Source organism: Pelmatolapia mariae, linkage group LG3_W (assembly GCF_036321145.2).
Source record: "Pelmatolapia mariae isolate MD_Pm_ZW linkage group LG3_W, Pm_UMD_F_2, whole genome shotgun sequence".
NCBI lineage: Eukaryota > Metazoa > Chordata > Actinopteri > Cichliformes > Cichlidae > Pelmatolapia > Pelmatolapia mariae.
Window position 1 is genome coordinate 24,833,735 of NC_086229.1, and position 24,443 is coordinate 24,858,177.

The 24,443-nt window shown below is 41.7% G+C and overlaps 1 protein-coding gene across 1 annotated transcript; it reads left to right on the plus strand.

The window, feature by feature from the left end:
• Nucleotides 1–3,109: 3,109 nt before the first annotated feature.
• LOC134621321 (NLR family CARD domain-containing protein 3-like) lies at nt 3,110–20,827 on the plus strand. The gene is made up of 8 exons (XM_065469980.1): nt 3,110–3,141; nt 4,263–4,341; nt 4,504–4,693; nt 4,828–6,625; nt 8,580–8,753; nt 9,197–9,370; nt 19,909–19,955; nt 20,089–20,827. The coding sequence occupies exons 1-8, from the start codon at nt 3,110–3,112 to the stop codon at nt 20,631–20,633; spliced, it is 3,039 nt and encodes a 1,012-aa protein (XP_065326052.1). The 3' UTR covers nt 20,634–20,827.
• The last annotated feature ends 3,616 nt before the right edge of the window (nt 20,828–24,443 follow it).

The following is a 24,443-nucleotide window of genomic DNA, read 5'->3' on the forward strand; positions in this document are numbered from 1 at the left end:
CCTGAGCCTGGTTCTGCCGGAGGCTTCTTCCTGTTAAAAGGGAGTTTTTCCTTCCCACTGTCGCCAAAGTGCTTGCTCATAGGGCGTCATATGATATGATTGTTGGGTTTTTCTCTGTATTTATTATTGTGCTATCTACTGTACAATATAAAGCTCCTTGAGGCGACTTTTGTTGTGATTTGGCGCTATACAAATAAAATTGAATTGAATTGAATTGAATTGAATGTCAACCTTTTCGTTGATGTCATCAGAGGGAGAAAGAAGGCTGTCCCAGTCAGTGGCTTCGAAACATCCTTTTAGGGTAAGGATACTTTCCGCTGTCCACTGCTTGATGTTTTTGGTGACCTTTTTAATCCTCTTGATGACTGGGTGTAAGCAGGGGCCAGCAGGATGGTGTGGTGGTCTGCTGAGCCGAGAGGGGGGAGGGGTAGGACTTTAAATGCATCTGGTACAGAGCCATAGCATTTATCCAGAGTCTTCCCCTGACATGTGCTGCATGTTACATACTGTTGGTATCCTTTTAGCGACTTGTCAGGGGAACAGTGGTTGAAATCACCCAGGAGAGAGAGAGGAGGTGATAATTGTTCCAGTTTGTACAGAGTGTTGGTGATGTACGCTGTGGCTTTAGCTGCATCAGCTCTGGGGTGAATGTAAACCAACATGATGAAAACCTGTGGGAATCCTCTAGGGAGGTAGTACGGGGGCAGAGAAACAGCCAGGAGCTCGATGTCTGTAGTGCACAGCTTCTCTCTCACAGTGACTGTAGAGCAAAAGCTGTTGTTTACATACAGACACATGCCACCACCATGTTGCTTCCTGGTGTGTTCTTGGTCTCTGTCCAGACGAAGGGGTGGTGAAAAGCCATCAATGTGCAGCATGCTGTCGTCATCGCTCTTGTTTAACCACGATTCCGTAAATGCCAGAACGGAGGCAGTCCTATACTCGTGCAAGTGGTTGACGCAGACTTTCAGCTTCTCCAGTTTGGTGCGGAGGGACCACACATTAGCAAAGATAATGGACGCAAGTGCTCCTTGTTTGTGTGTCTTCCTCCTGAGTTTGACTCTCACCCCACTCTTCTTTAATCCCCTCCTGCTTACCTTGTTTTTGTGAGTTTTTCGATTTCCATGTCCACGGAGTATTTCCTTGGGAAAGTAATCCGTAGGAGCGGAGCAGAAAAACCGGAGGCCGAGCTGCAGCCGCAGCTGGATGAGGTGAGCCTTGGGGTCATGTTGAAGTGTCGGAAACAACAAACGAAAATCACAAAAATGAGGAAAAGAATACAAATTCTACATAGAAGACAGCGAAAAACAACAACGAAAAGAGCATTAAAGTTAGAAAAAGAAGGCAAATTTGCTCAGCTGACTGGCCGGTCGACCACACAAGCAGTGACCCGGAACCAAATGTTGTGGTTTCTAAACAAGACGCCTTCCCAGACGCCTTAACTCCCACTCACATCTTGCGTCAGTTGGTCTCAGTTAGTCTCATAATGGTTTCACCTGAAATCTCCGCTGATAATCATGCACACCTATTTTCACACTTTGGCTCATGTGATTAGGCGCATGATCAGCTGGATAGTGTAGCTGGATGGTAGCAGCTGGATAGTGTAGTGGTAAGACTACACACCATCGGGTTCATAGTTCAGCAATACTGATCAATCTAATAAACTTAAACCTACTCCATCCTTCCTATTCTGGTATTTTAAAGAGTACTTAGCAGAAATATTAAGCAACCTAACTAATAGGGTTGCAAACTCCCAGCAAAAAAAAAAAAGGGAACCACCCCCCACCTCATGATGCTTAATCAACGTAATCAACTTTAATTTGATGCAGTGTGAAAAAACAATGCACAGAAATAAATTATTTTTCAAGAATAATTAAATAGATTCAACATCTTTCTTCTACAGAATTGCAGACTGCACAGATGGTATCTTCCCAAAGGAAAAAGTAGTATAGCTTACTAGGGTATATTAGACTTAACAGTTACTATATACAGTAATGGACTTCTATACATTTTACATCAGATTAAAACTTTGGGTGTAAGATTCAGATAATTATTTATTAAAAGCTAGACATTTTAAATGAGAATAAGAAAGAAAAGTATGTCTTTGTGCCCCCTTTTCCCTGTTAATGCCCTATCGGCCCCCCTGGCTAAACTTTGCTAGATCCGCCCCTGCACAGTTACCAGCCGTCAGCTACGTAGAAAAGGATCCTGGTGTAGAAAGTAATATTAAATAAATTCTAACGACAGCTTATCAAGGTTAAACGTGCTGCTGTTGTTCAGCCGCTGGTTTCCTCTTTCTGGTGCAAAGTGGGCCAAAAACAAAGAAGAGAGACGGACTCGCGACAGAAAAGCCGATCAGCTGATCATTAATAAGTTTCAGGAAGTAGCGGCAGGAGAGGGAGGGAGGGAGAGAGAGGCAGTCGCTCCATATATCGGTTGTTAAGCTTAACGTAGGTACGCTTTACAAACATTCAGAGATGAACTTACACACTTGCTTTACTTCTCTCTGGGATAACTTCCTCAGAGATGAAATGCTGGTTTGCTAGGAGGCTGCAAATACACACAGCCGCTCTATCACGTGAGCACACTGCTCCGACGTGCTACGGTTATGAGCCGAGTTACGCAGTGTCGCAAGTTTTGTGAGGTGCTTTTTTGATATTTAATGGATCGGATTACATTTTTTATTTCTCACCGATATCCGATCCAGCAATTTACGTCAGTATCGGACCGATACCGATACGTAATATCGGATCGGTCCATCTCTAGTATGTAACAAATAAAATTTATATTTATTTATGATCAATATATCACTATATATTACACATGTTGGCAACATGGTAATGCACATGTCAGCTTCCTGTCAGGTCTAGTGAGGAAGACGGCGGGGCGGGAGGAATTTGTGGACCCAAGTGCACTTACTGACGACTCAGTAATGTGACTGAGTTTTATTTATAGCGGAAGGCAAAACACAAAGACAAGCTTACCGTGGCAAGAACTTTGAACTAACCACACCTAAACTGGGAGAAACTACAAAATAATAACACAAAGGAACAAAAACCTGTGACTAGAAACCCAGAACCTGAAACATAAGAACCTAAGAATGGGAAACATGGAACATGAAGACCAGCGAAGGAAAGCAAGGTAACCTATAATACAGAGAAATGCAGGATGAACCAGCAACAACCAGAGGCAGACACAGGACTTAAATACACAGGCAGGACAACGAGAGCATGGGGAACAGCTGGGAACACATCTGGGACAAACCACACATAACGAGACAAAGGAAGCAAAGCTGAGTGTGACATAGAACAAGGACTATCAAAGTAAAACAGGAAACACAAGACAGATACAGAGAGTGCGAACATGGAGCACAGCGACATGAAACACGACTAACTGGGAAGCATGAAAATAAACATGAAGACGGAACTAAACCTACACTAAACATGGTGGGCACAGGAACGAAACCCAAGAACTAAACTTCACATAACACTGAAGAACCAGAGAGCTAGAAAATACTAAAGACTAAACCATGAGAAAACTAGTAAATCACAGAGTAGAAAATAATCAAACATAAACACTGGGTCACCAGACCCAGTACAGTGACAGTTCCTTTAACATATCTTTCTGGTTAAAGAACATATGAGGGCTCAAGGATGTGAAGCAGCTCTCTGATCTCCTCATCGGCTACATCTGCTGACAGTCTTTGATGGTCATGTTCACACAACCTGATCCAATGCTGACTTTCTACAAGCTATTCTTGCTTTTACATGTCTAATATGATGCTACGAGCTAATTTTGTAATCTAAAATTACACCTAGAAATCTGTTTTCATACACCCTTGCTTACTTGTACTTGTTAAAGTTTTGCTTAAATTGAGTGACTGTTTTTGATTTGTCAAATTGTTTTAATTTATTCATTTCCGTTGTGAGTGATTCTAGAAGCTGCTGTAAACTCTTAAAAGGCCAAAATATGTTTGTATCATCTGCAAACAGTTTGAATTTATGTTTGAGACTCTACATTTCTTGTTTATGAGTAATATAAATCACTCACTTGATGCTACCCTGGGGAACATGCCATTATATATCCATACATGCTGACTTGTATTCACTTGTTTCTACAAATTTCTTTAGCTCATCACACAGATCAGTCCATCCACTCTGATACCATAACTTTCCAATCCAGTCTAAATCACTGTCTATTTCATTATCACTGACTAACTCGTTATCTTGTGCTTGAACTAATTGTTGATGGTTCCTCCACAGAGTGGACCAGCAGAGCTCAGAGGTTCCCAGTGGTCAGTCTGCCCAGCAACATCAAACACAGCTGGACTCCATATTTATGGTCTGTGCATGTACAACAACTACTTTTACATCTATTCTGTTCACAATCATCTCCATGCTGCTCTTTGTAGACCAGTGGATTTTCAGTGTGACCAACATGGATCTGATGTTTGGCTCCATGATTTCAGTCTGATCGGGTCATTAACAAAGTATTCTGTTCCAGCTGCTGGAGGACAACATCATCACTTTTGTGAAGAACGAGCTGAAGAAGATCCAGAAGGTTTTGAATCCATATTACCCAGAATGCTTAGAGAGTCAGAGGGAGGATGATGAGCAGAGGAGGAGCAGAGAGGCAGTTCTTAAGATCACAGTGGACTTTCTGAGGAGAATGAAGCAGGAGGAGCTGGCTGACCGTAAGAGGATTTCTACAAAGGTGTAATATGATGGATAATATTTAGTAATGTCTCAAGATGTGGTTGAGTCATTTCTTAGGTGGACTGAAATTGTCATGAGTATTGTGTAAAACGTATTTTGCTTTTTCATTTAGAACTTTCTGCTGCAGTTTGTCATTTTAACCTTAAGTCTGCACTGAAGAAGAAGTTCCAGTGTGTGTTTGAGGGCATCGCTAAAGCAGGAAACCCAACCCTTTTGAATCAGATCTACACAGATCTCTACATCACAGAGGGAGGGACTGCAGAGGTCAATGATGAACATGAGGTCAGACAGATTGAAACAGCATCCAGGAAACCAGACAGACCAGAAACAACCATCAGACAAGAAGACATCTTTAAAGCCTCACCAGGAAGAGATGAACCAATCAGAACAGTGCTGACAAAGGGAGTGGCTGGCATTGGGAAAACAGTCTTAACACAGAAATACACCCTGGACTGGGCTGAAGACAAAGCCAACCAGGACATCCAGTTCATATTTCCATTCACTTTCAGAGAGCTGAATGTGCTGAAAGAGGAAAAGTTCAGCTTGGTGGAACTTGTTCATCACTTCTTTACTGAAACCAAAGAAGCAGGAATCTGCAGCTTTGAAGACTTCCAGGTTGTGTTCATCTTTGATGGTCTGGATGAGTGTCGCCTTCCTCTGGACTTCCACAAAACTACAATCCTAACTGACCCTAGAACGTCCACCTCAGTGGATGTGCTGCTGATAAACCTCATCAGGGGGAAACTGCTTCCCTCTGCTCATCTCTGGATAACCACACGACCTGCAGCAGCCAATCAGATCCCTCCTTACTCTGTTGGCATGGTGACAGAGGTCAGAGGGTTCACTGACCCACAGAAGGAGGAGTACTTCAGGAAGAGATTCAGAGATGAGGAGCAGGCCAGCAGGATCATCTCCCACATCAAGACATCACGAAGCCTCCACATCATGTGCCACATCCCAGTCTTCTGCTGGATCACTGCTACAGTTCTGGAGGAAGTGCTGAAAACCAGAGGGGGAGGACAGCTGCCCAAGACCCTGACTGAGATGTACATCCACTTCCTGGTGTTTCAGGCCAAAGTGAGGAAGGTCAAGTATGATGGAGGAGCTGAGACAGATCCACCCTGGAGTCCAGAGAGCAGGAAGATGATTGAGTCTCTGGGAAAACTGGCTTTTGAGCAGCTGCAGAAAGGAAACCTGATCTTCTATGAATCAGAGCTGACAGAGTGTGGCATCGATATCAGAGCAGCCTCAGTGTACTCAGGAGTGTTCACACAGATCTTTAAAGAGGAGAGAGGACTGTACCAGGACAAGGTGTTCTGCTTCATCCATCTGAGTGTTCAGGAGTTTCTGGCTGCTCTTCATGTCCATCTGACCTTCATCAACTCTGGACTCAATTTACTGGAAGAACAACAAACAACCTCCCAGAAGTCTGAAACAAGAGAATCTGCAGAGAAACTCTTCTACCAAAGTGCTGTGAACAAGGCCTTACAGAGTCCAAATGGACACCTGGACTTGTTCCTCCGCTTCCTCCTGGGTCTTCCACTGCAGACCAATCAGACTCTCTTACGAGGCCTGCTGACACAGACAGGAAGTAGCTCTCAGACCAATCAGGAAACAGTCCAGTACATCAAGGAGAAGCTCAGTGAGAATCTGTCTGCAGAGAAAAGCATCAATCTGTTCCACTGTCTGAATGAACTGAATGATCGTTCTCTAGTGGAGGAGATCCAACAGTACACGAGTTCAGGAAGTCTCTCTGAAGAATATCTTTCTCCTGCTCAGTGGTCAGCTCTGGTCTTCATCTTACTGTCATCAGAAAAAAATCTGGATGTGTTTGACCTGAAGAAATACTCTGCTTCAGAGGAGGCTCTTCTGAGGCTGCTGCCAGTGGTCAAAGCCTCAAGCAAAGCTCTGTAAGGAAATATGTGATCAGTCTTTTATTTATAACATAAACAGTGTTATGTGTCATGGTCCCTTAAAAACTTAAACATATTTAATTAAATGATCATCAGCACTAAATAAAGTCGATTTTATTTAATGTTTGATAGCAGCAGTAAATGTCAGAGTTTCTTAAACATTTCTGGGTGGCAGCTTTTATCAAAGTCATGTCCGAAGTCATCCTGTAAGTAAACTTTATTTATACAGCACCTTTCACAGGTCAAGAACCACAAAGTGCTTTACAATGAAAATGGGCGTTAAAAATCACGGAACAGAAAAACAAAACAGCAAACATTTAACATCATACAGCCTAAAACTAGTTAAAGGCCAATCAGAATAAGTGAGTCTGAATAAATGAGTTAGTTGGACCATTAACAGTGTTTGACTGGAAGATCTCAGACTGTGAGAAGAGGTTTATGTTTCTAGAAGGTCAGAAATATAGACTGGCGCTTGACCACACAGGGCTCTAAAAGTAAGAAATACGATTTTTAATGAATTCTAAAATGAACTCGCTATCAGTGTAAAGAGACTAAAAGTGGAGTAATGTCCAGTCTATTTAATGTGCACTTTAAAAGCCTAGCAGAATCATTCTGCACCAAATAAAGATGTTCAAAAACTGTGATGGACTCCTAGGTGATAATCATTGCCCTCATTTTTCCTCTGGTGTTCTGCATCAGTGCACTGCTCCACTGAAGATGAGTTCACTTCTCTATGTTACAATCTGCCTCACCAGTACAGTTCCCCACGATCTGCAACTGCTGGCACAGGTTCAGTCATGTTCCTCGTGTTTCTTCTGGTTTCCTGTTGTTACATACTGTATGCCTGCTTTTTTTTAGTCTCTCCTATGTAGTGTACTTTGATTTCCAAATGTGCAGTCTGTGACCCTTGACAATTTGTGATAGAATACAATGACCAATAAGGACCCAGAGGACACTGACGTTTACACTGTGCAGAATAAGGCTGAGACTTAACTCACTGCTTTGTGGATGACTCTGGTTGGATTTAATGAGCAAGTTCTAGGTCTTTGATATTTTCTTCCTGCATAAATGTAAAGTTTTTGTGAACCGTAAAGAGTATTGCATATTGACATTTGACTTTATATGACAAGTTAAATATATGAAGTGATTTAAATTCATCACAGTTTGTTATCAAATGATAATTTTTCAAGTTATGTTTTTTGTTTGTTTGTTTTTTGTTTGTTTCTTTAGGCTGAGTGTCCCTGGTCTCTCAGAGAGAGGCTGTGAAAATCTGTCCTCAGTTCTCAGCTCCCAGTCCTCTAGTCTGAGGGAGCTGGACCTGAGTGTCAACACCCTGCATGATTCAGGAGCGAAGTTTCTGTTTGCTACACTGGAGAGTCCACAGTGTAACCTGGAGATGCTCAGGTCAGATCATCAGGTCATATTCTGAATTTTTTATGAGTTAACACAAGAAGCTAATTAAAATTCCAAGCAAATCAAGGTTAGCGGTTCAAGGTTATGTTTATTCTTGTTTTTACCAAAAAAAATGAGAGAGAGGGATCTTTTTATTCTAAATTTATGGTAATTTGCCACATTGTGGCGACCGTGGCTCAAGAGTTGGGAGTTCGCCTTGTAATCAGAAGGTTGCCAGTTCGAGCCCCGGCTTGGACAGTCTCGGTCGTTGTGTCCTTGGGCAAGACACTTCACCCGTTGCCTACTGGTGGTGGTCAGAGGGCCCGGTGGCGCCAGTGTTCGGCAGCCTCGCCTCTGTCAGTGCGCCCCAGGGTGGCTGTGGCTACAATGTAGCTTGCCATCACCAGTGTGTGAATGTGTGTGTGAATGGGTGGATGACTGGATATGTAAAGCGCTTTGGGGTCCTTAGGGACAAGAAAAGCGCTATATAAATACAGGCCATTTACCATTTACATTGCTAATCCTTTGCCATATGGGCTTTTAAAATTTTTACCTCCAGACTGAGTCTCTGTAACCTCTCAGAGAGAAGCTATGAAGCTCTGTCCTCAGTTCTCAGCTTTCAGTCCTGTAGTCTGAGAGGGCTGGACCTGAGTAATTCTGACCTTCAGGATTCAGCAGTGAAGCATCTGTCTGCAGGGCTGAGGAGTCCACACTGTAAACTGAATATTCTGAGGTGAGATCAACTGATATTGTGCTTTTCATTAATTGACAGAATCAATAAGACACTATTTCTTGGTGGTGGTGGTGGTGGTGGTGGGGGGGGGGATTAAAATAAAAATAAAATAAAATCAAGTCAGTTAAAGTTCTGCAGTGGTTTTATGATAATTTAAGTAGTGCAGACACTTATTGATCAATATTGATCAGTGTCAGCTATTTTGGTGTTAATGCACTGCCCTCACTGCCCGACACATGGAGCCCAGTTGGCATTTGACGTAGAATGCCAGAATTGATTAATTGTGCCATTTTGGTGGGTTTTTTTTTTCTTTGATCAGTGTATTTTCGTCAACAACTGTCTGTGTCATCCATCTGTTGTATCTTAGTAAGGAAAAAAAAAGGATTACACCTTATTGCACTTCAACAGCAGTGTAGGTTTAATGTTTATCTTTCATTTTTCAGACTGAGTCACTGTGAATTCTCAGAGAGAGGCTATGAAGCTCTGTTCTCAGCTCTCAGCTCAGAGTCCTCTAGTCTGAGAAAGCTGGACCTGAGTAACTCTGACCTGCAGGATTCAGGAATGGCGTTTCTGTCTGCTGGAGTAAGGAGTCCACACTGTAAAATGGAAACTCTCAGGTCAGGATTTACAATAAACAGTAACTTGATGTTTGATCACTTTTTGTTTTTCATTTGCAATGAAATTTCAAATCTGATCCTCCGAGTCAAAAATCTTTATTTCAGCAGTGCTTCATCAACTAAACCTTCCAGTTTGATTCCTGTATTCTGAAGGTTTTTACAGAGCTGTTTGTTCATTTATTAGGAGCTGATATGCAGAATATTTCAGCAATAAAAATACAGTCAAATTATTATTATTATTACTATTATCATTATTATTATTATTATTTTGACTGAATAGAAATTCTTTAAAATGGACGTTTGCACATATTTAGAAACATGACTTATTTTCCTCAAACTGGGGGAAATGAGTAAATAACTCACAAATTCAGTTTTTGTCCTTGTGGCAGCAGAGTGCTCTACTGGTCCAAGTTAACAGGAGCGACTCCAGGTTTCTTCCAGTCTGTAACCAGGCTGACAAAGACACAGAGCTCTGCTGAGACAGTATTCATTTAGCTCTAAGCATTAAAGTATTTACATAAGAGGTAAGACGACCATCATGTAAAAGTAAACGTACACAGATTGCTCCATGATGGCTTTCTATTTTTAGGTGAGAATGAATGTGTGCACATGTGTAATTAAAACAAATGAACTTAAAATCAGTAACACCATATTCAGTCTTTATTAACTTGGCAGAGGGCACTGATACAAGGACTGACTGGACTGAGATCGCTCATTTTAATCTCTCCCTCTCATATCTGTTAAATCTGACGGTGCGTTCACACCGAACGCGATAGAGGCGGCCAGAGCGTCAGGTTCACATGTAAAGTCAATGGAAAGAGCGCGATGACACGCGATTGCGCATCCGGCGAAAATGCGGAAGCAGATTTGCGTCGCGAAAACGCCAAAACCCGTGAAACGCGCGTCAGTGTACCGCGTCGGGCGTGTTTGACTCGCGAAGAAAACCACGCGTGTCAGATTGTGTGTTGCATTTTGTGCACACGCCCGTATCGCGCCAACCGCTCAAGTTGGAAAATCTGAACTCCGGCGTCAAATCGCGCCGTGACAACCAATCAGGAGCCTGGTGACGTGGCTGTAACTAGGTCAAAGGGGCAGATCCAGCCAAAACCCTTTATTCGTCATTCAGTATGGAGGAAAAGCTCATCAGTGCCGTGGCTAATCATCCAGAGCTAAATGATGCTAGTTTCTACTTCTACCGAGACAGGAATAAAACGGACCTAGCTTGGAGGCACATTAGTGAGGAGATTGGGCAACCTGGTAAGTTCATTCATTCTGCTTTTTAATTTCCAGGGTGACCCGATTAAACCGTGCAAAAGCTAGCAAGCCCGCCTACTGTCCCGCTATTTTCCCACTGATGTAAAAATACCTTTCCGCTAACAAGATAATGTGTTTATTCAGAGGACATCTGCAGCACAACACATCTGGCACAACTTCCTCCCACATTTCTGGTCCATGCGCGCGGAAAGATGCAATTTTGAGGCGCGGTGGATTTTCCCTGGATACGCGTTGAGGTGCGAATGTGCACGCGTCACATTAGGGGCGTTTGGGGCGTTTTCGCTCGCCTCTATCGCGTTCGGTGTGAATGCACCCTAAGAATCATAAAGTAATGTGGTAACATCTGAACTGTTGAGACTGTGTTTACAGACAGCATTTTAATCATTATTTTAACGGCTGTAGATTGGAGCCATTGCTCTAACACTGTATAAATGTAACAGGGCTTGGTGATGATGCTAACAGTGCTAGCTGCTTCCGGCTTTATTTGAACATTCTAAGCACATTTAGCTATAAACAGTATATAAAACAGGTAGTACTGCTGGTACTTTATATTTTCACAAGCTGACATGAGCCAGTCAGTGAAAAGTCTAGCCATGAGATTTACATGTTGCTGTGAGACGAGTGGGGCTACATGCTGTGATGCTAGTGTTTGCCATGTTAGCATGTTACTTTCACCAGGTGCCAGTGTGAGACCAGAAGACCATCTGCATCAGCAGGACTTTATTTCACTGCAGTGTCACGTTTCATGTATCCATGCTGGACATTTTATGACCTTGATACTCTGGGAATGGTTCCATCTCTGAGGCAAACCTAGTGCATCCGCCTCGAAGGACCATTAAGATAAGATGACCTTTATTAGTCCCACAGGTGGGAAATATTCTAAATGTAGTGGAGATATCAGGGATGACACTGCTGTGGCACTGATTCACTCATTAGCACTACGGTCACCCCGATGTGTCGGCTAGAACTCCGCTGAAGGCCAAATTAGTTTTCGAAAATCTGCCAGGAGTTTTAAAAAAGATTTTGTTGTAAAACAAAGGGGTGGCTAGCAAAAAAATCTTTGGGAACCACTGGTATGGATGAACTTCAACTAGTTGTACAAAATAAAGGCTTTACACTTATAATCCACCACAATGCTGTTATTGTGAAGGGCTTCTAAGGGCTTCTTTGAAGGGAACTAAACGTGAAATGAGGGTGAACTCACCATTGCGTTTGTGGCCTATATCGATGTAACTATGAACTACATTAGCTTCTAGACAATAAATATATAACGTATCAACACAAACAATTAAAGGAAAATACAACACAGGTTAATCCTCACTCATCATTCACGCACATATCACACCCCACAGGAATCGACGCACCACCCACGGAGCTCCTCCCACACTAAATTACTAACTGTATGATGTCACCAGTGGGTGGGCTGGCTCAGCTAACAGAAGGTTAAATACAAACTGAACAGTATATAAACTTACATCTGTATAATAACTTACACAGAAGTATTCTATGAACTTTGGTGCCTTTTATATTTGTTTGTATTTATATTAACTTTGGTGCCTCCTGGATTCTCATCTTCATCATCATCTCCATCAGTAACTTTACAGGAATGTCTGAATGTAAATCATTGATTAGTGATATTTGTTCACCTTATGTTTTTCACATTCTTCATATATCCATGCTGGACATTTGAACAGACTTAATATGTCACAGTCCCAGGTTTGGTGTTTTTGTAGTCTTTTAGCGCTCCCTAGTGGTGTACTTGTGGAACTCTGTCAGTCTGGCTGCCAAGTGTAATTGTTCAGTGAGAGAGACCGAGTCTGCATGCAGGTAGCACTTTAGCAACTGCTTGGGTGTAGAGAAGCTGAAAAAGAAGGTTTGCTAGTTTGTAAGGAGGAAAAAACTGACTGAGAGGACTGAGTTAAAGAGAAGCTGGAGAGTAACACAGAGCAGAAATGAAAGCTGCTCACACAGTTTAGTGTCAAATGTTCTAGCGACAGGGCTCTAGAGTGCGACCAATTTGGTCGCAAATGCGACCAAATTTTTTAGTGGTGCGACTAAAAAAAAAATATTTGGTTGCACCGGTGCGACCAAATATTTTCGGGTAACAAAAAAAAAAAAAAAAGAAAGAAATCTCTGCAACTCTCCGTGTGGTCAACAACAGACACACACATTATGCCCCTATTGTGGACTAAACCAATCAGAGATAGTCAGGGGCAGGACCTCTCTGGTTGGCCGTGGTCCAGTTGAAAGTGCAGGTGGAAGAGAGAGGTGAGTAGCTTGAATAAAGCGATATCGATTCATTAACGGATTCCACACGAAGACGTAAACACTGAGCGGACCCGACGTATCAGAATCAGCTTTGTCTTTCTCGGCTTTCTCACCCCACGGCCTGAACACGGACACGCTGTCGGAGCTTAGCGATTCTGATGCGTCGGGTCCGCTCTGTGTTTCCGTGTTTTTTGCGCTGATTCTGAGCTGCAAGTTTTGTCTGTCCAACCAAAATTCGCCGAGCCAACAGCAAACTATGCTTCACATTTAATCTCGTCATGAATTCCCCCTGACTTTTGCTGTTTTGCTTCCACCACGATAAAAATCCCACTTCATGCACAGCTCCCTCTCTCTCTCTCTCTCTCTCTCTCTCTCTCTGTACTTCAAGAACAGTTTCCGTCTCAAATCTCTGTTTTCTGCATTATTTATTCTCTTATTACCCACCAGTCTACCGTTGTTTACAGCGTTGTCGGCTGCTGTCTTTTTCTTTTCTTTTTCTTTTTTCCACTTAAATGACCACGGACAAGAAAGCCTAATTTCTGCTGTTCAATACTGAAGAAATTTAAACTTCTTAAAATTATGCAAAATTGCAGAATATTGTAATATATAAAACGCCAGACCAGGAAAATCTCCTTCATGTTTTTCTTTGTTTTATTCTCAGTTACTTTGACACAAAGGCATCTACTGTGATGTTCACAATTCTGATGAAGTCTCATGTGTATCAGTACTGATAAATGATCAGAATTATAATATTTCTGACTATCTGAGGCTAAATTGAATCGAATGAGGACTTTGAGAACTGGAATCGAATGGATTATAGAAATCACTGATGATACCCAGCCCTAGTGAGCAGCCTAGGCCTGACAGAAGTGGATGTATCTGTGGGTAATAAGAAAAGATGAAAAGAACTATTGATAACTTTTGTGTTAAGTTAAGGACTGATCCGTCTGAAATTCATAGCCAGCTCTGACACAGTGCCATCAATCTTTGAATGCTGAAACAGCAGCAGTGCATCCAGGAAACACATTATATGCTGCAGTAAATGCACTGCCCAAGTGTCCCCTCTCCCCACTGCCTTTCAGCGGCAGGCAGCAGCAAACAGGTCGTCAGAGGAGCCAAGATGATGATTAAGTTTAACATTTTCTACAATATTGACAAAGCAATTTAAGCACAAGTTTGTTAGTTAATAATTTAGAAATGAATATTGTCTGTATGGACCTCCCCCCAAACAAAGTGCACATGTAAAACTGCGGTGTTAAGCAATGCGGTTGAAAAATTTGAGTCCGCCTAACTTTTGTGCCGGTACGCCTAAATTTTTTAAGTTAGGCGTACCGGTGCGCCCATGGCAAAAAGTTAGTCTAGAGCCCTGTAGTAAGTTAGCTCCATGCTAACTAGCAGACCAACTAACTAGCAGAACAGCTAACTAGCAGACCAGCTAACTATCTTCATCATCATCTCCATCAGCCCTCAAAATTCTTCACCTTCATCAGCTTCATTTTCAGGAGCCTGGATGGACAGTAATTCTTTCCATGCGTTATGGTGGGACATTGAGAGCTGAAGTCAAACAGAAGTGAGAAATGAAAGACTGATTTCTATTTAGTCTTGTGATGTGCAGCTTTGTTCAGAGCATTAAGGCCCAGCAAAGATTACTGACGTCATAGTCACTGATGAAACCTGTGTGCTTATAGAAACTGAAACCAGATGAACCAGAATAGAAGGACATTAAAATGAAGTGTCAGCTACACAAAGGCAAAGGCATTCAGTTGTTGCTGTGAGTTATTTAAATGGAGGATGGAGTCAGTCTTTAAGCTGCTGGACTCAGTCACTATATCCTGTTCTCCTCATAGAACCTGGATACACAGACTCACCTGTGACACAGTGACACACAGTGTGGGCTACACACACATTAGAAAGTGGATCAGTCACACTTGTACAATCATTTGTAGTGCTGGGCAACCATGAACACTTTGAATCACCATTAATGGCATTGTTACAGCAACATTCAATCATGAATTCAAAAGTAGTGTATTGTGTACTTATTGTAATAGTACTGCATTATGAGAAGTGCAACATTTAGTGTGCAGAAACAAATAAGGTGCTTTTTAACAGCAGTTTTCCCTTTAACACAGTAGCAGTTCAAATATTTCTGTCAATCTGAGCTGAAACATTATTTCAAAGTTCTTTGTCATCTGCCAGGACGTTAAAATTTGATCTTGGCTTTCGTAGTATCTCCTTTTTCTACAGCTCATGTATTCTACTTGTGATTGTGCATCTTCAGGCTCATACATGCCGTCATTTGTTGATCCTAAGAACGGTCCTCAGACCGACTTCTTCAACAACACTAATCAGCCTGCAGTTTGTAGCTATCCACTTCACTATGGCGTTTGTTAGCTTGTCTTTCTTTGGTTTATCTGGACTCCTCCCACAAGCTGATCCAACGTAGTCTATCTAAGCCTCCCACCACTGTTTGTTTGGGTTTGTTTGCTGCCATCAACAGCGTGTCTTTAATTGTATCAACACTCTATCTCTGGAACAGTTAAAAATGAACATGTCCATGTCAAAGATCTGTACCTGTATCCATCTTTCTGTCCTGGGTCATGTGAGCGCTCCAATAGCATTAGATCCACTATCAATGCTGTCATTGGTTGAGATGCATAATGACGCCCATTTCAAACCAGCACTGATCAACATCCCATTCCTCCTGTGACCCATGGCTTTTATATTCAGAGCCAGTGAGCACGGACTTTCACAGTAATAATGATTTTAAAAACTGTGTTAATGTGCGATAAAATAATTGTTGGTGTTAATCAATTAATGAGTTAACAAGATGATAACAGGTTAACTTGCCCAGCCCTAATTAGACTTTGGTGACAAACTATGTGATCTCCATGTTTTCCTCTGATGGACTGTGGACGAGTGTCAGAACTGAATGTACTGAGTAACCTGTTCCAGTTTAAGAGCTCTGCAGTGCAACTATCATGTTGCATTCTTGATGTTCATGAATTCAGCAGGTTCATTATTGTCTGCAGCATTAATCTCATATTTCCATCTAAAGTGTTGAATTTGACTGTTTGATGTTCTTTATGATCTAGGATGGTAGGATGTTTTTTGTACTTGGAGGATCTTTGTGTCAAAGGGAGTTCTTCTTCCCACCATCACCAAGTGCTGCTCACAGTGGATTGTCTGATGTTTGGGGCTTTCTCTCTAATATTGGAGGCTGTTACCTTACACTGTTAAACAGCTTCAGATGACTGTTGTTGTCTGTTGGCTATTGTCACTTATAAATGAGTTACATTGAATGGATGTAAATGGATAGATGTTATTGTGACAAAGAGAAAGCGATTGTTGACACATAGATTGTTGTTTTGTGTGTCTGCAGTCTGTCAGGCTGTCTGATCACAGAGGAAGGCTGTACTTCTCTGGCCTCAGCTCTGAGCTCCAACCCCTCCCATCTGAGAGAGCTGGACCTGAGCTACAATCATCCAGGTGACTCAGGAATGAAGCTGCTGTCGGCTGGAAAGAAGGATCCAGGCTGGAGACTGGCCACTCTCAGGTATGGAGAGAATGTCTGATAGAGGAGGAAGAGCTGGAAACATTACCTGTGTCTTTCACTCCTGTTTGTTTCCTGCAGATGAGACATGAACAACCATACATGCAGGAATATTTTCAGGGACAGACAACCTAGTCTAGCTGCATAGTACATGGATATTTATGTAGGCGTCTCCAAGGAGTCTGTTTGCAGGAACATCTAGGTCAGAGGTGTTCCTTAAAATAATGCCAGTGTACCTAATAAAGTGTCAGCTAACATTTGCAAATGGAAGCTTAAATAATGACAAACTCTACATTCACAGCTGAATTCACAATAAATTTGTTCTCAAGTACACATTTTTCTGTTATTGTTCTCAAACAACAGAATGATAATGAAATATTGATTCTAACAGGGCCCATAAACAGCATTAGCTTATCCGTTTCCATCATGGTCACACAAATCCTTAGCAGAGCAAAGTGGCCTACTTAGCAATAGCTGCTCAAGTTGTATAAAGCAAGGGAAAACAGTATTAGCATTAGCTGCTAATGGCAGCTTACTTAGCATAAACTCTTCACATTTTTATAATGTAAGGGAAAGGAGTCACTCATAGCAGCTTATTTAGCATTAACGTCTCACATCATTATAACACTAGAGAGAAGGGTGTTAGCGTTAGCTACTAATGCTTATTCACCTCAAATTGGCTACTTAGCTGCTAATGGTAGCCTACTTAGCATAAACCCTTCACATCTTTATGACGCAAGGGAAAGGAGTCACTCATGGAAGCCTATTTAGCATTAACGTCTCACATCATTATAACACAAGAGAAAACGGTATTAGCATTAGCTGCTAATAATTATTCACCCCTAATTAGGATAAGCTGCTAAAAGCAGCCTACTTAGCATTAACTCCTCACATCGTTGTTACCCAACAGAAAAGAGTATTAGTATTAGCTACTATCATTTTTAATAAGTAAGAAAAAACAGTGTTAGCATTATTGAATAATGCTAATTCACAGTAAATTAGCATTAGCTATTTACAACGTCGTACTTAGAATTAGCCGCTCACATTGTTAAAAAGTAAGGGAAAACAGTATTAGCATTAGCACATAATGCTAATTCGTGTCAAAGTAGCATTAGGTAATAACGGCAGCCTACTTAGCATTAGCTGCTGTCATTCTTACAAAGCAAAGGAAAACAGTATAAACATTAGCTGCTAATGCTTTTTCATCTAAAATTAGAATTAGCCACTAATGGCGTCCGATTTAGCATTAGTCTTCACATCGCAGGGGAAAAGTTAAAATTGAATGAAAAAAAGTGTTCACATTAGCTACTCATATTGTTAAAAAGTAAGAAAAATATTGTTGGCATTAACGGATAATGCTAATTCACCTCAAATTAGTATTAGCCAATAACGGCAACCAACTTAGCATTAGCTGGTCACATTGTTATAAAGCAAGAAAATATAGTATTAGCATTAGATGCCAATTCGTATTCACCTAAGTCTACTTAGCATTATTTCCTTGTCACTACCCGATCCGTACCGGAAACCCGATCGGTACCCCGCATGCGCGAAAGGTGCCTACTTCCGGTTGAAGCGTTTTACGATAGTTACGGGTCAGAGTATCTGTTAAGACGTTAAGAATAATAAGTATCTCTTAAATTCTGCTTTTAAAACCAGCTGTAAGGTTTATATTGTTGATTGTCATTTATGCTTAGAAATATTTACTCATATATGCTTAGAGTTTTATAATCGATTGCATAATGATAGAGGTTTGATGCTTAGTAGTCTGTAAAGACTCTGTGTGCCTTCCAGAGTGCTCTGGCATGCACACACAACTTGGGGTCATGAGAGAGGTCATACCTTGATTTATGGTATAGTACAGGGGTCGGCAACCTGCGGCTCCGGAGCCACATGCGGCTCTTTAGTGCTTATAGTGCAGCTCCGCGTGGTTTCAGCACCAGGTAGGCCAATTATGGATCTTCAGATCCACATTATGTCAGCAGCTCCACCGTGAACTATGTTAAAAACAAACACGCTCATGCCTCACAGACGACATCTTACAGTCCTGCATAAAGATAAAAGTGACTTCGTACAGCCCCGATTTGCAGATGCTGTGCATAGAGGTTCAGGAGCAGAAGTCCCATTGTAAACATATCACGGCAGACCCGGCGATGTTTGCATGAACACGCTTTTCAGCTTCTCTTTATTGACCACTTTTCACACACGGTTGCTGTACGCATACAGGTGACTGTAGCCCTTCAGCTCACAGCCTGACAACACAACAGCACAGAGAGCACAGATGTTAAGACGGCGAGGTGTGATTGCGGGTGCTGCTCAGGTGCGTCCGCCTCCCCTGCAGCGGCGCTGCAGACCACGCCCCGCCACACACATTAACCAGGTAAAATACATATTTAGGCAGAATTTTGCAAATATCTATTTTTCATTTTTTTAGCAGCATAGAGCTTTTTTTCTAATTAATTTTTAAAAGTCAAGTCAAGTTTCCAAAAGCCCAAAGGCGATATAAGGGTGGCGGCTCACAACAGTTTTTGTTTGCTACATGGATCATTTTAGTTCAGCTGGGTGTCTTTGCTTTTGTTATATTTCTGTAAGAGTTCAAAATGTGTTAATTACGTAAATAAGACGTAATTTTCTCTGTAGCACTTCATGGATTACATAAGCAACACACCTTAGTTGGTCACACAAAGGTAAAAAACAACCGGCTCCAAGTGGCTCTTTGGGTGTTAAAGGTTGCAGAGCCCTGGCATACGAGATACAAACATACAAACATCTCAAGATCAAACTATGATCTGGAGATCATGGTTTGATGTCATGCATGAGCTCAAAGAGCTCTGCTTGGTGCTTTTTGCTGTTGTAGAAGAATTGTCTGGTTCCAGCGGTGGCTCTGTGCTAGACGATCCATCACCAGCTTTTTCCAGCTTTTTCCACTGGTTACCAGTACGTCATAGAATCCACTTCTAGATCTTGTTGTTTGTCTTTAAATCTCTTAATGGATTGCCTCCATCTTATCTCTCTTTAACAAAAATAATCCAAGCAGAGCCCTCAGGTCTGCAGATAAGTAGCTTCTGACCAGAACTAGCTGTAAAAACAGAGGTGAGCTTTATCGATCGCTGCAGCCAAACTCTCGAACAGTCGCCCTTCACATCAGGTCTTCACCAACACTCGACATTTTTAAAACCCGGTTGGAAACACATTTGTACTCTGTAGCTTTCAATTCTTACGAGTCTTTATAGTAATTACTGTGTATGTTTCCTATTTTATCTCTACTCTGTGCAGCACTTTGGCTCAAGCTGTTTTTAAATGTGCTGATAAATAAATGTAGATTTCTTTGAATAAAACAGTGGAGCCGAGCTTTGAGCTCAGTGTGTAACAGTGTGTGTGTGAGAGCCATGTAATGTCCATGTGTGCATGCTGACTGTGCTGCTCTGACCCCTCCTCCTCCTTTCAGGGTGGAGCCTGCTGGAGTCCGATGGTTGAGACCAGGTCTGAGGAAGTGTAAGTGTGTTTTTAATGGGATTCATGAAAACAAAGCATCTTCATCATGTCAGGAGTCATCATCAAAGTGTCAATCAATGAACAGATGATGGATCAATAACTGCAGCTGGATTGTGTTTGTTCTCTCCGTCAGATTCCTGTCAACTCACAATCGACACAAACACAGTACACACAAACCTCCAACTGTCTGACAACAACAGGAAGGTGACACATGTGGAGGAGGTTCAGTCATATCCTGATCATCCAGACAGATTTGATGTTACTCAGCTGCTGTGTAGAAATGGTCTGACTGGTCGCTGTTACTGGGAGGTTGAGTCGAGAGGATACGTTTCTATATCAGTGAGTTACAGAAGAATCAGTAGGAAAGGAGACAGTGAAGACTGTTTGTTTGGATGGAATGATCAGTCCTGGAGTCTGTACTGCTCTGATGATGGACCTCGTTCTGTCTGGCACAATAACAGAGACACACCCATCTCCTCCTCCTCCTCCTCCTCCTCCTCCTCCTCTGTCTCTAACAGAGTAGCAGTGTATGTGGACTGTCCTGCTGGCACTCTGTCCTTCTACAGAGTCTCCTCTGACACTCTGATCCACCTCCACACCTTCAACACCACATTCACTCAAACTCTTTATCCTGGGTTTTGGTTTTTGTTTCCTGGTTCCTCAGTGTCCCTGTGCTGAGTGTAAAGAGTGTCTCCTGTTAGAGAAACACTCTGACTGTTGAACAGGTAGTTCAGTCTGTACATGTCTGTCTCTTTCACTCACAAACATGTTTTCAGATTCATGGATTCAATCAGTTGATGTTTGAAACTCTTCTAAATGATTCCTTGTAAACTTCTTCCTCTTCAGTCCTTTAAAGATGGAAGCTCCCATTATTCCAGGATCCGCATGTTGTTTTTCTGTCTTTTACCAGTCAAAGCTTCACAGTGAATGTCAGTGTATTGTGTTTCTCTGAAGCTCACTAAGGGAGCACACTTATTCCTCCTCCAGAAGCAGTTTATTGAAGGTTGATAAATGAAACATGAGCCCACACATGGAGACAAGTCTGCCTCTATGACGGAGGAGCTTGTGCAGCAGGATGCTCAAACAGGGCTATCACCATGGAGTGGATGCCTTAGAGACAAAATTCATCCTACATTTTTGGAAGTTAAGGGATCATCTTTCCTGTGGCTTCTGTAATTCTTCAATGTAATGCACCATCACATTGCTAAAATGCTTGTCCTTAACTACTGGAGCTTCTGTTTTTGTATTTCTGTCAAATATGTTCAATATTTTGTTGCTATTTTTCAGCTAAGTTTAACAGAGACATGAAGCAGTAGGAATCATTCATAAGCCAGAGATTTGGAGCATTTTCAAATGACATGTATCCTCAAAAGACATGTCATATCCTCAATGACATGTCACCGCCTTGATTTGTGTCTGTAATACTTACTGTTCTGTTTGGTTATTTAATGATTTCATTGAATGCTTCAGGTATTAATAATATTATCATTGGGGCTCTCAGTTATAGAAATTGTGAACAAACATAAAATTGAGAGACTGTGCAGACATACGTGCTATGTAACGATTCGGTAATTGTTTCGCACAACTGTAGCGAAGCCTGTCTATGAAATGGATCAAACAAATCCAGACTGGGTACCAATGTTACACATGGGGCAGTCCGAAATCTGAACGTGAGGGTTAGGTTAGGGTTAACAAGATACGTGAAGATATTGGGGTAGGACAGTGGCGGTAAGTCGTCGGGGTCTTTACTCCACTGCCGTATTTCATATGGGTCCACAATTGCGATGCACTCTATTTTTTTCAAGTACCGCTGCTTCGCCTCTGGACGCAATCGGTCTCTATACCATCCGTTTTCTTTTGAGCTACTTTTAAGCATGTTTGTTGTCGTCATCGTTCCAACCAGTGGCGGAGCGGGGGTGGCTTACTGGGCTTAAGCCCAGGTTGTTTTTTCAGAAGCCCGGGGTCTTTTGGAGTGTAATTTTGTCATAGTTAGATGCCTGGCTGACAACTGTATGAAACAAAAAACTACACACAATATTCGAAGCACATAGTGCACATTGTAGGAATTTACGACTGTGTGTAAATCCCCCCTGATATTGGTATGATCCGAGCTCAGACACTAAGCACCTGAGCGGGGGGGCGGGGGGAGCTGCTGCCTGCGAGTGCGCTGAGAGAAACGCAGCCAGGCAGACAGAAGAGAACTGAAGTTCGACCAGGTACCAAAGCAAATCATTCGTACTGTACAAATAATGTAAATATGACGGTTTATCATGAAAGATTGATATCAAACTGACCACTTGACCCATATTACATTACTTGCTCTTCAAGTGAATCAACAAACGGTGAAATGAAAAGCAGAACAACAACAATGCTGTTTCTTTAGAGAGTCTTAGCTTACATGTGTGTTCATTTCATATTCTCAGTTGTTTCCCTCCACGGCTAAATAAATCGGTTTCAGTAATGTACTGATATACAAGAATGGACATAAGGAGCTTCTTTCAAAGAAAAAACTCTGGTAGATGTTATTTTATATATTAAGCTTTGTATGTTGTTCAGTATATTTCTATGCAAAACAAGAGGAATTTCAATACACAGCAGTATATTCACAATTTAAACCAGATATTTACAAACACTTTATGGAAAACACAAGAACATTTTTTTACTGTACAACATCAATTTAGAGTAAACTTGTTTTGTTTTGGATAAATTTTGAAATATCTTTTGAATTAGTTAAATGCCAGAATAAAGAGAGAGAGAGCTGTCTATTTCTATCACTTTCATCAAATTTAGGAGTACATATACACTAAGTTTATTGTTAATTAATAATAAAACTCCAGACGATTCCATTCTGAGCTGAAGAAGCTTCTGATAGGTTCGTAGAGTCCATGTGAGTAAATTGGTGTCATACCTGTGGATGCATATAAGGCAAAACGCAGTGTCTGTTTCTGTGACATGGGAAAATCAAGAGATGTCAACCAAAACACCAGGAAATGAACTGTGGAGCTCCATAAGTGTCGCTCAGTTTTGAATACAATTTGGTGCTATTTACAATTAAGAAATATAGATAGTTTATCTCTTTACTGTTAAAGTTAACAAATATGTTTTTTATATTTATCAGTCTAAAAAATAAACATTTAGTCTGATGTTACAATTAAAAAAGTGTTTGTGTTTTGATCTGAAGAGTGTGTAAATATCTGGTTTCAACTGTATATTTGATGATTGTCAGCACAAAGAGGGAGAGAGAGGAGCAGAGAGGGAGATGGAGAATGAGGACAGAACAGAGATGGAACAAGAGCAGGTGAGACACACATGTTAATCAAATGGTTGCTTACCAAAAGTATCACCGTATCATAGGTACTCATGTATCTCGTACCTAGTGTTTCTTTTTAGGTTTGTTATCTTTCAATTTCTATATTTATTAAGTTATGCAGGCTTGTTTGCAAAACGAGGCTAAATAATTATATAAACTTTTCTAAATACTGTGCTTTGGTAGAATTAAAAAATAAGTGAAGTGCAGGTCTATGAGTTCTACAAGTGGTGCCTCCATCGCTTGTGATGCTACTCCGTCTGTTTCACGTCCATTTCTGTGTTTCCTTGAGCGCAGTGTGAGAGGTGTCGTTAAATCGTCTTCACTGCTTCAACAGTGCCTTCAACCCAGCCAGGGTTGAAGGCATCTAGAATTGTTATATAGAATTTTTATATAGAATTGTTATTCTAGGATGAAACTCCCTTCTCTGTGGAGCTCTCAACTGGTTACCACTGCTTTCTGCTGGCGTGGCGACCTTCTAAGCTGCTGCTCTTCTTTCTTTGGCCTCCCAGGTGGACTACTGGCTGGCCCGTTGCACAGGTGAGAGGATTTATTCTGCCTCTGTTTGTTGACATCTGTGTTAGTTGAGGACAAGTTTTCCTCGACCAAGCTCTCATGTGCTGGCGCGCACTGCGACCAATGGTACCAGGTTTCGCCTGTCCCTTTCAGTTGAACTGCTGTAGTTGTTCTGGCAATGACCTCGTAAGGACCCATCCAACGTGGCTCCTTCCACTTGGGTTTGATAACCTTCAGCCACACCACCTTTGCCTCTGGGGTCACCTGGTCCACCGGATGCCGTCCAGAGATAACCTGTTTTGTGAAACTGGAGACAAGACACCTCAATTCATCCCGATATTCTGCATGTGACTTGTTACCCTTGTGGTGTGTTCTGCCGGTACCTCTGTCCAGGGTGCTGGGAACGGCCTTCCCGTCTGCAGCTCATGTGGCGTAAAGCCTGTTGACTTGTTGACAGAACATCGGATAATCATTAGAGCAATTGGTAGGGCTGAAACCCAGTTCAGCCCCGTCGCTGCGCAGATTTTATATAATTTGTTTTTCAAATTTGAGTTCATTCTCTCTACCTTTCCCTGAGATTGAGGATGGTACACTGTGCCAAATTTGTGTTGTACTCCTAACATCTTCTCTACTTCCTCCAGGTCTCGATTTTTAAAGTGGGTTCC

Bases quoted from the DNA above. Each gene is read 5' to 3' on its own strand.
- LOC134621321 (XM_065469980.1), top strand. From the start codon at position 3,110: ATGGAACATGAAGACCAGCGAAGGAAAGCAAG. The intron at 4,342-4,503 runs GTCTGTGCATGT...ATTCTGTTCCAG, and splicing joins AGCTGGACTCCATATTTATG to CTGCTGGAGGACAACATCAT. The intron at 9,371-19,908 runs GTCAGGATTTAC...TCCTCCTTTCAG, and splicing joins TGTAAAATGGAAACTCTCAG to GGTGGAGCCTGCTGGAGTCC.